At 40.6% G+C, this 15,389-nt stretch overlaps 1 protein-coding gene across 2 annotated transcripts; it reads left to right on the top strand.

Moving 5' to 3' along the window:
- Positions 1–7,873: 7,873 nt before the first annotated feature.
- Positions 7,874–12,808, top strand: LOC106607006 (elongation factor 1-alpha, somatic form). 2 transcript variants are annotated; one of them, XM_014203539.2, is made up of 8 exons: positions 7,874–8,114; positions 9,403–9,569; positions 9,826–10,005; positions 10,229–10,525; positions 10,734–10,884; positions 10,970–11,226; positions 11,648–11,882; positions 12,014–12,808. In XM_014203539.2, exons 2-8 carry the CDS (start codon positions 9,426–9,428, stop codon positions 12,136–12,138), a joined length of 1,389 nt encoding a protein of 462 aa, XP_014059014.1. In that variant the 5' UTR covers positions 7,874–8,114; positions 9,403–9,425; the 3' UTR covers positions 12,139–12,808. The 2 variants fall into 2 exon arrangements, with proteins under 2 accessions (XP_014059014.1, XP_014059019.1); XM_014203544.2 differs by lacking the exon at positions 7,874–8,114 and adding an exon at positions 8,758–9,076.
- Positions 12,809–15,389: the final 2,581 nt, after the last annotated feature.

The following is a 15,389-nucleotide window of genomic DNA, read 5'->3' as shown; positions in this document are numbered from 1 at the left end:
TTGCAAACAGACTGCATGTTATGGAATATTTTTATTCAGAGCAGGCTTCCTTCTTTTCACTCTGTAAATTAGGTTAGTATTGAGGAGTAACTACAATGTTGTTGATCCATCCTCAGTTGATCCATCCTCTTCCTATCACTGCCGTTAAACTCTGTAACTGTTTTAAAGTCACCATTGGCCTCATAGTGAAATCCCTGAGCGGTTTCCTTCCTTTCCGGCAACTGAGTAAGGAAGGACGTCTGTATCTTTGTGGTGACTGGGTGTATTGATACACTATCCAATGTGTAATTAAACACTATTATTGCATGCCGAGTGAGTCCATGCAACATATTATGTGACTTGTTAAGAAAATGTTTACTCCTTAACTTAATTAGGCTTGACATAACAAAGGGTTGAATACTTATTTACTCAAGACATTTCAATTTTACATTTTTTATTACTTTGTAAACGTTTCGAAAAACATAATTCCACTTTGACATTATGGGGTATTGTGTGTAGGCCAGTGACACAAACTCTCAACGTAAAACCATTCTAAATTCTGTCTGTAACATTCCAAAATGTGGAAAAGTCAAGGGGTGTGGATACTTTGATGGCATGTATGCATATGTTTCAGACTACAGATTTAAATCTCTAAGGGATCGGTGTCCCTATACCGGGACGGTTGTTGCTAACGTGCACTAATGTGACTAGAATGACGTTGTAAGTAACAGCCAAAGTTTCACGACATGGACATGTCTTATATGGGCAGAAAGCTTGAATTATTGTTAATTTAATTGAAATGTCCAATTTACAGTAGCTATTACAGTGAAAACAATACCATGCTATTGTTTGAGGAGAGTGCACAACAACAAACTTTTAATCACGGTAACTGGTTTGATACATTCACCTCTGAAGGTAAACAATGTACTTACATTCAGTAATCTTGCTCTGATTTGTCATCCTGATGGTCCCAGAGATAAAATGTAGTATAGTTTTGTTTGATAAAATCAATTTTTATATTCAAATGTAGGAACTGGGTTCTACAGTTTGAACCCCTGCTGTGTCTTGCTTCAGGTCCTGAGCTACAGGCAGGTACATTTGGGTATGTCATTTGAGGCAAAAACATTTTTTTTAAAGGGTCAGATCCTTAAGAGATTTTTTAAGGGCATTGAAGTGGTAAAAACAATGTCATAAGGCAAAAAGCATTAAAGAGGAAAAAATAAATTTACAATGGTTATCTCTGTATTAGTATTACTGTATCCACATCAGCCCATTTAAACACCTAGGTAGAGCAGAGAGGACTTAGAGCATGTGGCTTGGCAACACGCAAATGTTTCATCTCCACACTGGGATGATTTTAACAGTGTGACACCACACAGGCCTCATGCCGCTCAGGTAGGAGGGTACCAGTAATAAATTAATAAAAACACTAAACTAATGAAAGCGCACACAGGATCACAGCACTTCAGGAGCACACAGACACCAAAAACATCAACATTTTCAACTGGCTTGGCTCGCTATTCCACAAATGTACATTTATTAAAGGCAGATTAAATTCCTATTGAGAGGGGATAGCTGGAAACAGCCGATGAATCTGCCAAAGACTGACAAAAGCTACAGCACTGTGTTTGTTAAAGTGAAAATCAGGAGATTTGTTTGAGTTCCTCTGCAAAAACCTGTTACAGAGTCTAGGCTTGTGTAGTGTGGCACTGCGTTGACAGTGAAGAGAAAGAATATGAGCACCACGATCATGATGAAGTAGAGGATGGTAGTGGCCGGCAGCCACGCTAATGATATGCAGCTTGGAGAAGAAGTAGTGCAAGTCGTAGACAAAAGGGTAGACTGCCATGAAGAGACTGGTCAGGAAGCAAGGCCACAACCAGTGAGTACTATACAAAACACAACACATTCTTTACGTTTGGCTCAATAATTTTTTGGACACTGTAGTGAGGTCTAAGTGATTGTATCGCTGAGCAGAGAAATTGAGCGAGAAACATTTGCATCATTTAGAAAGTTTTCATTAAAATAAATCGATTTACTGTTGACACAAAGACTTGACACTAGGTTGTTAAACATACTGGCACAGATAATCTGGCAGACTGAAAACGTTGGAAATGCGTTTAACAAATATTACACAATACTTTTATACTAAACGAAAATATAAATGTAACAATTTAAAAGATTTTACTGAGTTACAGTTCATATAAGGAAATCAGTAAATTGAAATAAATTCATTAGACGTTTATATAGATTTCACATGACTGGGAATACAGATATGCATCTGTCAGTCACAGATACCTTAAAAAAAGGTAGGGACGTGGATCAGAAAACCACTCAGTATCTGGTGTGACCACCATTTGCCTCATGATCAAGCTGTTGATTGTGGCCTGTGGAATGTTGTCCCACTCCTCTTCAATGGCTGTGCGAAGTTGCTGGATATTGGCGGGAACTGGAACACTCTGTCGTACATGTCAATCCAGAGCATCTTAAACATGCTCAATGGGTGACGTCTGAATATGCAAGCTATGAAAAAACTGGGAAATGTTCACCTTCCAGGAATTCTGTACAGATCCTTGCGGCATGGGGCTGTGCATTATCATGCTGAAACATGAGGTGATGGCGGGGGATGAATGGCACAACACTGGGCCTCAGGATCTCTTCACGGTATCTCTGTTGCATTCAAATTTCCATCGATAAAATGCAATGCATATTGACTGACTTTCATGTCTTAAAGTAATGATGGACTGTCATTTCTCTTTGTTTATTTGAGCTGTTCTTGCCATAATATGGACTTGGTCTTTTACCAAATATGGCTATCTTCTGTATACCAACCCTACCTTGTCACAACATAACTGATTGGCTCAAATGCATTAAGAAGGAAAGAAATTCCACAAATTAACTTTTCACAAGGCACACTGTTAATTGTTATTTGAAATGCATTCCAGGTGACTACCTCATGAAGCTGGTTGAGAGAATGCCAAGAGTGTGCAAAGCTGTCATCAAGGCAAAGTGGTGGCTACTTTGAAGAATCTCAAATATAAAATATATTTTGATATGTTTAACACTTTTTTGGTTGCTACATGATTCCATATGTGTTATTTCATAGTTTTGATGTCTTCACTCTTATTCTACAATGTAGAAAATAGTAAAAATAAAGAAAAACCCTTGAATGAGTCTGTACACAAGTGGAAGAAGCACATAGGGTTGGGAAGTTCAGCTCTTTTTACTGACACAGCTCTTTTCGACTCATTCAGTGAGATGAACCGGTGGTGGAAACAGTACCTAATTGTCACACTTGAGTAAAAGTAAAGCTACCTTAATAGAAAATTACTCAAGTGAAAGTCACCCAGTAAAGTACTACTTGAAGTATTTGGTTTTAAATATACTTAAGTATCAAAAGTAAATGTAATTGCAAAAATATACTTAATTATCAAAAGTTAAAGTGTAAATAATTTCTAATTGCTTATATTAGGCAAACCGGACCGAACACTTTTTAAATATTTATTTAATTTATGGAAGCCAGGGGCACACTACAATATGCAGACATAATTTACAAACAAAGCATTTGTGTTTAGTGAGTCCTCCAGACCAGAGGCAGTAGGGATGACCAGGAATGACCAGTGTATGAATTGGACCATTTTCCTGTCCTGCTAAGCATTCAAAATGTAACTAGTACTTTTGGGTATCAGGGAAAATGTATAGAGTAAAAAGTATGATATTTTCTTTAGGAATGTAGTGAAGTAAAAGTACAAGTTTTCAAAAATACGAATAGTTAAGTAAAAGTACAGATACCCCAAAAACCGACTTAAGTAGTATTTTTACTTAAGTACTTTAGCCTACTGAAAATAACAAATCTCTCGACTTATTTCCTTAATTTGAGTAAGTAATGCCCAGAGCACACAGGACCGCCTACCGGCGAAGAAAGAGTATTGATGCTACAAGCCTCTTATTCACTTTTCGTTCAACACAAGGGTAGTGGTGGGGAGTCGCCTCCTAAAGAATTGATTCCACCAGTCCTTGCCCGTCGACTCCTATTTCTGGGTATCAAGACTTCTACGATTCTGTATTTTTGAAAGGAGGAAACTCATTTCCATAGTATACTTTGAGAACACAAACTCTTGCATCTTTCACAGCAAAGAAAGAGAGAGCTAGCGAGGGAGAGAGAGAGATGGAAGGGCCACCACCAGGCATAGATAGGCATGTTTCCAAGTGTTTGGGGAGTCGAGCAAGAGTCAACTCCTGGTTGGAGTCGACTCCAAAAATCCTGAAGTCGTGCAGCATAAAGGGCTTATTAGGGATGTCATTTGTGACTGAGACATGTAAAATTGTGCTTTAAACAATGTACATTTGTTGATGGCTAGACATAAAAATAAGATTATTTCTTGTTACATTTGAAACAAGGTCTAGTTGTGGCAGCAACCGGACAAGATTTTGAATGACTACTTGCGGAATGTACTACCATAACTGCAATCTTTTTTTGTATTGAAACTGCAGTAAAAGTGCAGTAACTGCAGTCGACTGTGGTATTTTGGAAGCAGTACTTGCAGAATAACTGTAACTGTAGTTACACTGGAAAATTACTGCAGTAAAAAAAAGTGTGTTATTTTGGACACAGTATTTCCAGCATACTACAGTTATACTGCCCTCTAACTGCAGTTATACTGTAGTGTAATTCAGTTTTACTGCACTGTGACTGCAATATTTTTTGTAAGATTTTGCCTGACTGCCATGAGGGCGATAACCACAGTATAGTTCGAACAGCAGCACCCCAAATGATTCATTCTTCAGTTTTTTTTGAGCAAGTGTTACAGAATGTCCCTGCCGAGGGTGCTGTGGGACTAATTTCCAGCGTGTGTGTTGTTGTTTATGTCTGGCTGGAGCCTTGCTGAATGACTCTCACCCATCCTCCTTCCTCGCCCTTTCTCCCCCTCAAGTGAGAGATCACGTCTCCTCCAGCTCATGGCTTCAGCCAATCAGACAATAGCCATGTGTCTCACCCCTGTGCATTCTCTAGCCATGCAGTCTCTCCAGGTCCTGATTGGCTAGCCAGCCTGACCCACACTCTCAAAACGGAGTAAATATTGCCACACTGTACCTTAACGTGGTATTCCGGTCTGTGATTGTGGGTGGACATACAGTATGTTCATGGGATGCTTGAGTAAATTATTATTGTTGTTTAGCTTGGCTTTGTATAGCACTACGTAGCTATTACAATGTTATATGCTGAAGTTCTTATTAGTATTGGCTATTATTACCTTTTAGTGTAATGCTTGCTATTTATGTTTCCCATTTGTATAGCCTTGTATAGTATTAGGTAAGATGTTTACATTAACTCTGCTGTTGTTATTATTATACTATTATTTAATACCTGGTTATTAGAGACAGTCCTTACCTATTGTGCTATTGCAGTTCTCTTCCATTTTTTTATTCACTGTTTTAGCCCATTTCATATGCAGACATTCATCCTGCTCTATTCATTGCTTTCCATGTGTATATTAATTATCTCTCTGTTTCTGTACCTTTACAGAACCATACCCATGTATATACCCACATGTGTGTGAATAAAAGTTATGTATGTGTGTTAACTCTTGGACTGCCTTATTCCCCTCTAACCAGCGGCGATGTCAGTGAGTCACAAACCAAACCAGTGAAATACGTAGGGCCGGGTCGCTCACTTTCACAAAGGCTGTTGAGAAAATACTCAACAAACAATCAAAATCACACTCCTTGCATAGAGGCCGAATTGACGTTTACTTGTTCAAGGACATGATTTGATATTAACTTTTTAGAGAGATTGTTAATGTGTAATTAACATTTACAATCAATGAATTACTTGTTTGTTTCTTTAGGAATCATTATACAAACACCGCAAGTAAATTCAGTTCATGGTTGAGTGACAGACTTGACACTTGTTATTAACAGCCGCTGAGCGCAACTGTAGATCCGAGTTACTAGGCACCGCACGTCATGCTGCTTACTTACATGGAACCCAAACCGGCTGCACGCTGCGCCATCGTGCGCTATCGTGCATACATTTATTTTGTCCCCCCACACCAAACGCGATCACGACACGCAGGTTAAAATATCAAAACAAACTTTGAACCAATTACATTAATTTGGGGACAGGTCAAAAAGCACTAAACATGTATGGCAATTTAGCTAGTTAGCTTGCACTTGCTAGCTAATTTGTCCTATTTAGCTAGCTTGCTGTTGCTAGCTAATTTGTCCTGGGATATAAACATTGAGTTGTTATTTTACCTGAAATGCACAAGGTCCTCTACTCCGACAATTAATCCACACATAAAACAGCCAACCGAATCGTTTCTAGTCATCTCTCCTCCTTCCAGACTTTTTCATCTTTGAACTTATATGTTGATCGCATCTAAACTTTCATAGTATTACCACAACGACCAAAACAGTTCGTCTTTCAATCACCCACATGGGTATAATCAATGAGAAGATGGCACGGTACCTGCTTCTATAAACCAATGAGGAGATGGGAGAGGCAGGACTTTCAGCGCGATCTGCGACCCAAATAGAAAATAATTATATTTTAGCCCTTGGCAACGCAGACGCTCGTTGGCGCGCGAGAGCAGTGTGGGTGCAATAATTGAATAACATGGATTTCTAAATTTATTTTGTGACGCTCGTGCACGTGACGTGTCCGGTCTGGTTAGCATGTTAGCGAGTACCACCAAAGATTATGGATATACTGACAAGATACATGTCTCTCCACCCTAACAATGAGAGTCGTTTGTCCACAAAGCGGCACAGCGTGTTGTCTAGCTCCCACATATCCTTTCTTTGGATTGGTGGATACATCTCATTATTGTATCCTTTTTTTAACATTAGGGTTTTTTCAAAAGAAAAATCGTTTATGGAGTAACAAGTACAATATTTTCTTTCGGAATGTAGTGAAGTAAAAGTAAAAGTTGTTAACAATATAAATAGTAAGGTACAGATACCCCAAAAAACGACTTAAGTAATACTTTAAAGTATTTTTACTTAAATACTTTACACCACTGATCAGTGGTTCCACTTCCGATTTGGTCCATACCTGGCGAGAACTCGGGACCTCTGCCTCGCTAGCACATGTGACCGCCCTCCTGAAGCGTCTTATATACAGTATGAAAAGCTAGCTATTCGCTTGCGCTAGTGGGGACACTGCCCGCTGAGGAGTACGTTTCACACATCCCCATGTGGTACACTTGCTTGCAGAGCAGCTCTTACGAAACAGAAGATTCACCAGTTGCAATTGTTGTAAATGAGTTGCATTCATTCTCAAATCGAGTTGCATGCATGCAACTCGTATTGAATTTATTCACATATCAAGTTACATGTTTGCAAGTGTTGTATTTTTTCACACATCACGTTACGTGTTTGCGAGTTTTGCTGCATTTATTCTCAAAATAATTTACATGTTTGCAAATATTTTTTGAAACTACAAAACTGATTTTACAGGTGCAACTCATATTTTACATGTGCAAGTCATACTTTACATGCCTACACAATACATTATGTCTCTAATTTACTTCCATAGCAGGACCTCATGTTCAGGAGTCCATGCATATGTTATAGGGTCGGTCTTATTTATAGGACCTTATTTAGTTTATACACAATTATTATTTATCTAAAAAAATACTTGTACGGATTATATCCCTAATCGCTCGTTCCCTAATTGAGGAAAAATACACTTTCATTGACGAATTCAAATTAAGTTGAGCAATACAAATGAGGAAAAAGTCAGGAGTTGTATTCGATAAAAGTGTTTATAAAAAGTATGAATTTCAGCACCACGCGGAAGACTGCGGTTGTACAGGACAAACATAGGTACAGGTAGGAGTTTTCATAATTACAATTTTTACAAGTATGGACTGATGGCGGCTCAATGTTGTCGCTAGCAAAACGCGGGACCTGTTATCATCACTCAACTGTGGCTCAATGTAAGAAAACGGAGTTGAGTGTGCCTCATCTACTCGTTCCCTTGCTCTGATGCTCTGTCTAGAACGGTCTAGGAGGGGGCATGAGAATTGAGCGCAATTGCATAACTCCCTACTGTCTGGGATATAAGCGGATCAGCATCTCGTTACACACGGTCTTTCATTCAGCACCGAACTTGACTGTCGTTTGAGCAGGTAGGCAACAGTTCCCGATAATATTTCACCCTTTGATAAATTGCTCTCAAATGCAATACTGTAAATGGCGAATGATTGAATTATCTTTTTCTATTTTCAATGTGTCCTTATAATATTGTTGTCCGTAATGTTTGTGTGCGTGTGAATATTGTATTGACGCTGGAAGCCGACAGTCGGCCGCTAATGCGCATAGATAGTCTATTCCAGTAAACAGAGGGATGAGAACATGGCGGCAGAGGCAGAAGGAGAGCTCGAAAAGCCTGATAAATCCCCTAGACTTCCTTCGAATTATCTGGTCGCGCTGCTAATTGTAGCACACGCCCCCGTTTTCTAGTCACCTATTCTTTAATACATGGACAGCAAAGGAAAATGAACAGTGGAGAAAAAAAACTATTGCAAAGAAAAATAAACTATTGCAAAGCTACCAGAATTTTATAGTAAAAATAACTGTCAGTTGTGATTATATCTGGTATCAGCTCCCAGTGCACATAGATAATCTTGCAGAACTGGCTACTGTAACAATTTCCATACATTACTCAGTTAATGAAATGTTATGTCATAAATAAATAACCTAGGGTGTTGATTGTGGCAATTGCAAAATTAGGTGAATTTGTGATGATCTTGTTTATCTGTCATTATCATGTTGTAAGTCAATGAAAAGGAATCCACACTACTGCCCTAGTAAAGCCAGAAATTGTTGACACGTTATTCCCCTTCATTTAACCTGTGCATGCATCCAATGCAGTTGTCTGGCTTCAGAAATGGCTGCTGCACTTCCAATGGCAAGGATCATGACAAAATGGAGGACTATCTGTGAGGCTATAGTTAGCAAATTGATACGGAATGCGGAGGATATTCAGTGACATAAGATCTGATCGTCTCAATGTCTCATTACTGAGCTGAGCTGTGGTGGCAGAGGAAAGGAGGGATAACTAGCTGGCCTGCTAAGTGGAAGAAGAGAGGTATGTGGAGGGATGTGAGGCGAGGGAAGAAACTGTCAGTGTGTCTTGAGCTTGACACAATTCTGTGCCCACTGACGTGATGCCCAATTTGCTGACATTAAGTGATTGCTTATTTGTCTCGTGGTGACAAATATGTGAAATTGTTTGTGTGTGTGTAAACTGTGCTTGCCCTTAGAAGTTATACTGAGGCAGTAGCTGCTGGGGCTGTTACGCAATGGCAAGTCAGTTGTAGTGTCCTTGTGCTATAATTCAATCTATTCCCTGCTGTGTTTTTGCCAAGGAAATCCCTTAAGATCCATTGACCGTGCTGCGTTTTCCGTTTGCAGACTCTCTCACTGTCACTTTGACCATGGGCAAGGAAAAGCTTCACATCAACATTGTGGTGATCGGCCACGTGGACTCTGGAAAGTCCACCACCACTGGCCACCTGATCTACAAGTGCGGTGGCATTGACAAGAGGACCATCGAGAAGTTTGAGAAGGAGGCTGCTGAGGTGAGTAGGAGTTCGTACTGTACTTTGCAATCAACTCTTGATAGTCCGTTCTTCTGTTAGCCGACGTGTTATGAAAAGGGTTTGTAGACTGCTGTTATATTGTATTATCCAATCATCTTTATAGGCTACTTAAAGATAGACATGATATTAACAATATGTGTCAAAAATGCGACAATCCTTCATCTTGGGAGTAAAATTCACTACCATGTTACTCCTCAGTAACATGTTTATAACCAGTGATGTGTGTTTTTCTCAGATGGGGAAGGGATCCTTTAAGTATGCCTGGGTGCTGGACAAGCTGAAGGCAGAGAGGGAACGTGGCATTACCATTGACATCTCACTGTGGAAGTTTGAGACCAGCAGGTACTACGTCACCATTATCGATGCTCCCGGACACAGGGACTTCATCAAGAACATGATTACTGGAACCTCCCAGGTCTGAACCACAATGACAGTCTTTCCTTACACACAGACAATTGCCAGGTCTTCACTTGCAGGGACTGGAAGTCTATTATTAAACTTGCAGCTTTGGTTTTCAAGGTTAGCTTATAGCTGTACTATAACCCCAGACAACTTCAGTAGTCGTAAAGTGCCTTCGTAGCATATGACTTTTTTGAAAACTTATTGTATGCATTATTCCCATGTTCTGGTGTTTACAGGCAGACTGTGCAGTGCTGATCGTGGCGGCCGGCGTGGGTGAATTCGAGGCGGGCATCTCAAAGAACGGGCAGACCCGCGAGCATGCCCTCCTAGCCTACACCCTGGGGGTCAAGCAGCTGATCGTGGGAATCAATAAGATGGACTCCACTGAGCCCAACTACAGCCAGAAGCGCTATGAGGAGATTGTGAAGGAAGTCAGCACCTACATCAAGAAGATCGGCTACAGCCCGGATATGGTAGCCTTTGTTCCCATCTCTGGTTGGAACGGAGACAACATGCTAGAGGCCAGTCCTAACGTACGTAAGCACAAAACTAAAGCGCATTTCTTGTTATTTTTGGTCATTATTCTAGGATAGCGTTGCAACCACAGTGAGCCATCTATGACGATATGTAATATAATCTGCTCTCCACTTTAATTTGAAGAAAGTACGTCAATGTTTAGCACAGCACACTTCATAACTTTGCTTTGAACATACTGCTAACTCCTGTCTCCTGCATGCTCAGATGACCTGGTTTAAGGGATGGAAGATCACCAGGAAGGATGGCAGTTCGTCCGGGACCACCCTGCTGGAAGCTCTGGATGCCATCCAGCCCCCATCCCGCCCCACCGACAAGCCCCTCCGCCTGCCCCTGCAGGATGTCTACAAGATTGGAGGTGAGCATCACACCCACCCTAGAGGCTGTCCATCCATAATGATGATACATCTGTCACGCTCACTTTCTTATCCTCTCTCACTCAGGAATTGGCACAGTGCCCGTGGGCCGTGTGGAGACGGGTATGATCAAGCCAGGCATGGTGGTGACCTTTGCCCCTGTTAACGTGACAACCGAAGTGAAGTCTGTGGAGATGCACCACGAGGCTTTGACCGAAGCAATGCCCGGAGACAATGTGGGCTTCAACGTCAAGAACGTGTCCGTCAAAGACATTCGCCGTGGCAACGTGGCCGGAGACAGCAAGAACGACCCCCCAATGGAGGCAGCCGTCTTCACTGCTCAGGTGGGCAGGGCCAGACACACACACACACACACACACACACAAACTACTGTAGAGGTGTAAAAACCATAGAACCAAAAGTCATACAACTACAAATAATTATTATGTTTAAGTATGATACACAGTAATGATTACATTTACATTTACATTTAAGTCATTTAGCAGACGCTCTTATCCAGAGCGACTTACAAGTTGATCACATGGATAAAAGTATTTGTGGCGATGATACAGCTTAATAGTTACTATTAATATCCCATATTTCTCTTTCTCACAGATATATATTTGTGGCACAGTGTGATGAGCTGTGGGGAACTATTTTTGGCAGAAAAGGGGCCAACATTGAATGTCATGGTTACCACATCAGTGCTGATACAGGTGTTGACAGAACAACCATGTTAACTGTGTCTGATGTTCCCTCCTTTAGGTGATCATCCTGAACCACCCTGGTCAGATCAGTGCTGGCTATGCCCCGGTGCTGGACTGCCACACCGCCCACATCGCTTGCAAGTTTGCTGAGCTCAAGGAGAAGATTGACCGTCGCTCAGGCAAGAAACTGGAGGACAACCCCAAGGCCCTGAAGTCTGGGGATGCCGCCATTGTGGATATGGTCCCGGGGAAGCCCATGTGTGTGGAGAGCTTCTCTGAGTACCCTCCACTGGGTGAGTATTGTTGGGTAGTAGTTCTCTTGGGCCTGGTTGGAATTCTTTGAAAATCATTCCACTCTCCCTTGAAGTTACCATTGATCTGACATCCTCTCTCTCTCTCTCTCGCTCGCTCTCTCTCTCTGCAGGTCGTTTTGCAGTGCGTGACATGCGCCAGACAGTGGCAGTCGGGGTGATCAAGGGTGTGGAGAAGAAAGCTCCCTCCACTGGCAAGGTCACCAAGTCCGCCCAGAAGGCCCAGAAGACCAAATGAATGTTGTGCTGCGCTGCCGACTCCAGAGTCACCCATGGCAGGACAGTGGTCACCCAACCCCACCCCCCTATTGGCTGCTTCAACTCCATAGTCAAGGACTGGTTAATAATCACAATGCATCGCAAAAGTATCAGAAGGAAAGAAAAAGATAAGCCTAGTCCTTAAGACAGTGTTTGTTCTTACTCCCATTTCAAAGTGGCTAGATTCATATGTATTTACGTTGTAATAGCACATTGCTAGTTTTAAACGTGTACTGTTAAATAAGTGAATGACCATGTCCCCCGTGTGAGATATTTTAACCATAGAGGGGCGCAGTTATAACTCACTCTTCACACAGTCTGTTGTCTTGCTTTAAGTGTTTGTTTGTAAACTACCTGGTGCTTTATAGCAGCCTATGGTAATACAACTTAAAACTCTTATAAGTAGAACATTTGAGAAAAGTTAAGTGTATGTTTTATTATAGCTTTAAAGTAAACAAAAAAGCTAAACATTTTACATTTGTCTCACTCTAGGCATACTGAGCAGACCAATTGTTGACTCTCCAAGCACTTTTAATTGGCGTTTTGTTAACTTTGCACTGGAAAATGTTTTAATTGGCAGAAGCTGTTACATCTTACTCTGTTCAAGATGGCAGAAGCCCTGTTCATGACATTAAAGATGTTTCAACCAACCAGAACGTTCACGTACACAGTTTTTGCAGATGTAATCGCAGGTGCACAAAATGCTTGTTTCTCACTCCGACAATGCAGCAATATCTAGCAATACAATAACAATACACACAATAAAAAATGAATAAAGACATCAGGTTGAGCAATATCAGAACGTGCAATGTCAGAACCAGAATGTAAATATATACAGAATGTATTTGAATGGTGTGTATAGACAGAATGGACAGTAGGGGAGTGAAGTAATTTGAGCCGAAGGGTTACTTGAGCCACCACCTTTTTCTAGGAAACCATACACAAAATGAATCTTGACCAAATATTAAGGAAGATGTCATCTTCAAATCAAATTTGATTTGTCACATGCACTGAATACAACAGGTGTAGACCTTACAGTGAAATGCTTACTTACAAGCCCTTAACCAACAATGTTTTAAGAAAAAATAGTGTTAAGTAAAAATAGATAAGTAAAAAATTGAAAATGAAAGTAAAAAAATAATTAAACAGAAGCAGTAAGATAACAATAGCGAGGCTATATACATGGTGTCTGAAGGAAGAAACCACATCGAAAAAGTGGTAAGCAAGTTAGGTCCAAAAAACTGATTTTCACAGTCAAATAAATGTATTGTGTTACAGTGGCTTGCAAAAGTATTCACCACCCTTGGCATTTTTCCTATTTTGTTGCCTTGCAACCTGGAATTAAAATAGATTTTTGGGGGGTTTGTATCATTTGATTTACACAACATGCCAACCACTTTGAAGATGCAAAATATTTTTTATTGTGAAACAAACAAGAAATAAGACAAAAAGACTGAAAACTTGAGCGTGCATAACTATTCACTCCCCCAAAGTCAATACTTTGTAGAGCCACCTTTTACACCAATTACAGCTGCAAGTCTCTTGGGCTATGTCTATATAAGCTTGGCACGTCTAGCCACTGGGATTCTTGCCCATTCTTCAAGGCAAAACTGCTCCAGCTCCTTCAAGTTGGATGGGTTCCGCTGGTGTACCGCAATCTTTAAGTCATACCACAGATTATCAATTGGATTGAGGTCTGGGCTTTGACTAGGTCATTCCAAGACATTTTAATGTTTTCCCTTAAACAACTCAAGTGTTGCTTTAGCAGTATCCTTAGGGTCATTGTCCTGCTGGAAGGTGAACTTCTGTCCCAGTCTCAAATCTCTGGAAGACTGAAACTGGTTTCACACAAGAATTTCCATGTATTTAGCGCCATCCATCATTCCTTCAATTCTGACCAGTTTCCCAGTCCCTGCCGATTAAAAACATCCCCACAGCATGATGCTGCCACCACCATGCTTCACTGTGAGGATGGTAATCTCGGGGTGATGAGAGGTGTTGGGTTTGGGTCAGACATAGCGTTTTCCTTGATGACCAAAAAGCTACATTTTAGTCTCATTGACCAGAGTACCTTCTTCCATATGTTTGGGGAGTCTCCCACATGCCTTTTGGCGAACACCAAACGTGTTTGCTTATTTTTTTCTTTAAGCAATGGCTTTTTTTCTGGCCACTCTTTCGTAAAGCCCAGCTCTGTGGAGTGTACGGCTTAAAGTGATCCCATAGACAGATGCTCCAATCTCCGCTGTGGAGCTTTGCAGCTCTTTGGTCTCTTTGTTGCTTCTCTGATTAATGTCGTCCTTGCCTGGTCCGTGAGTTTTGGTGGGCGGCCCTCTCTTGGCAGGTTTGTTGTGGTGCCATATTCATATTTATTTTTTAATAATGGATTTCATGGTGCTCCGTGGGATGTTCAAAGTTTCTGATATTTTTTTATAACCCAACCCTGATCTGTACTTCTCCATCAACTTTGTCCCTGACCTGTTTGGAGAGCTCCTTGGTCTTCATGGTGCCGCTAGCTTGGTGGTGCCCCTTGCTTAGTGGTGTGGCAGGCTCAGGGGCCTTTCAGAACAGGTGTATATATACTGAGATCATGTGACAAATCATGTGACACTTAGATTACACACAGGTGGACTTTTTTTAAACTAATTATGTGACAAATGAATGTAATTAGTTGCACCAGATCTTATTTAAGGGGTTCATAGAAAAGGGGGTAATACATATGCATGCACCACTTTTCTGTTTAAAAAATATATATATATATATATATATATATATATTTGGAAACAAGTTATTTTTTTATCATTTCACTTCACCTATTTGGACTTTTTTGTGTATGTCCATTACATGAAATCCAAATAAAATAAATTTAAATTACAGGTTGTAATGCAACAAAATAGGAAAAACGCCAAGGGGGATGAATACTTTTGCAAGACACTGTATAGGTTTCATGCTTGTATCGAAACCAAAGTACATATTTTTAAGATTGTTTTATACATCAGTTGGGGTCTCTATAAGCTACAATATGAGTTCCTTAACCCAGCATGAAAGTGCATCCTTGTAGCTATGTGTTTTTGCCTATGGGTAGGTTGAGCCAATAGCCAAGGGGTAAATTGAGCCAATGGTCACCATACCCCATACAAATTATGAGTACATGTAGTCCGTTTTATGAGTAATATGCATGGTATTTTCGCAATGTGTCATGCATATGAACTTAAGTGCATTTTTATTGTTACA

Source organism: Salmo salar, chromosome ssa01 (genome assembly GCF_905237065.1).
Source record: "Salmo salar chromosome ssa01, Ssal_v3.1, whole genome shotgun sequence".
NCBI lineage: Eukaryota > Metazoa > Chordata > Actinopteri > Salmoniformes > Salmonidae > Salmo > Salmo salar.
This window is presented reverse-complemented; position numbering and strand designations above follow the sequence as displayed.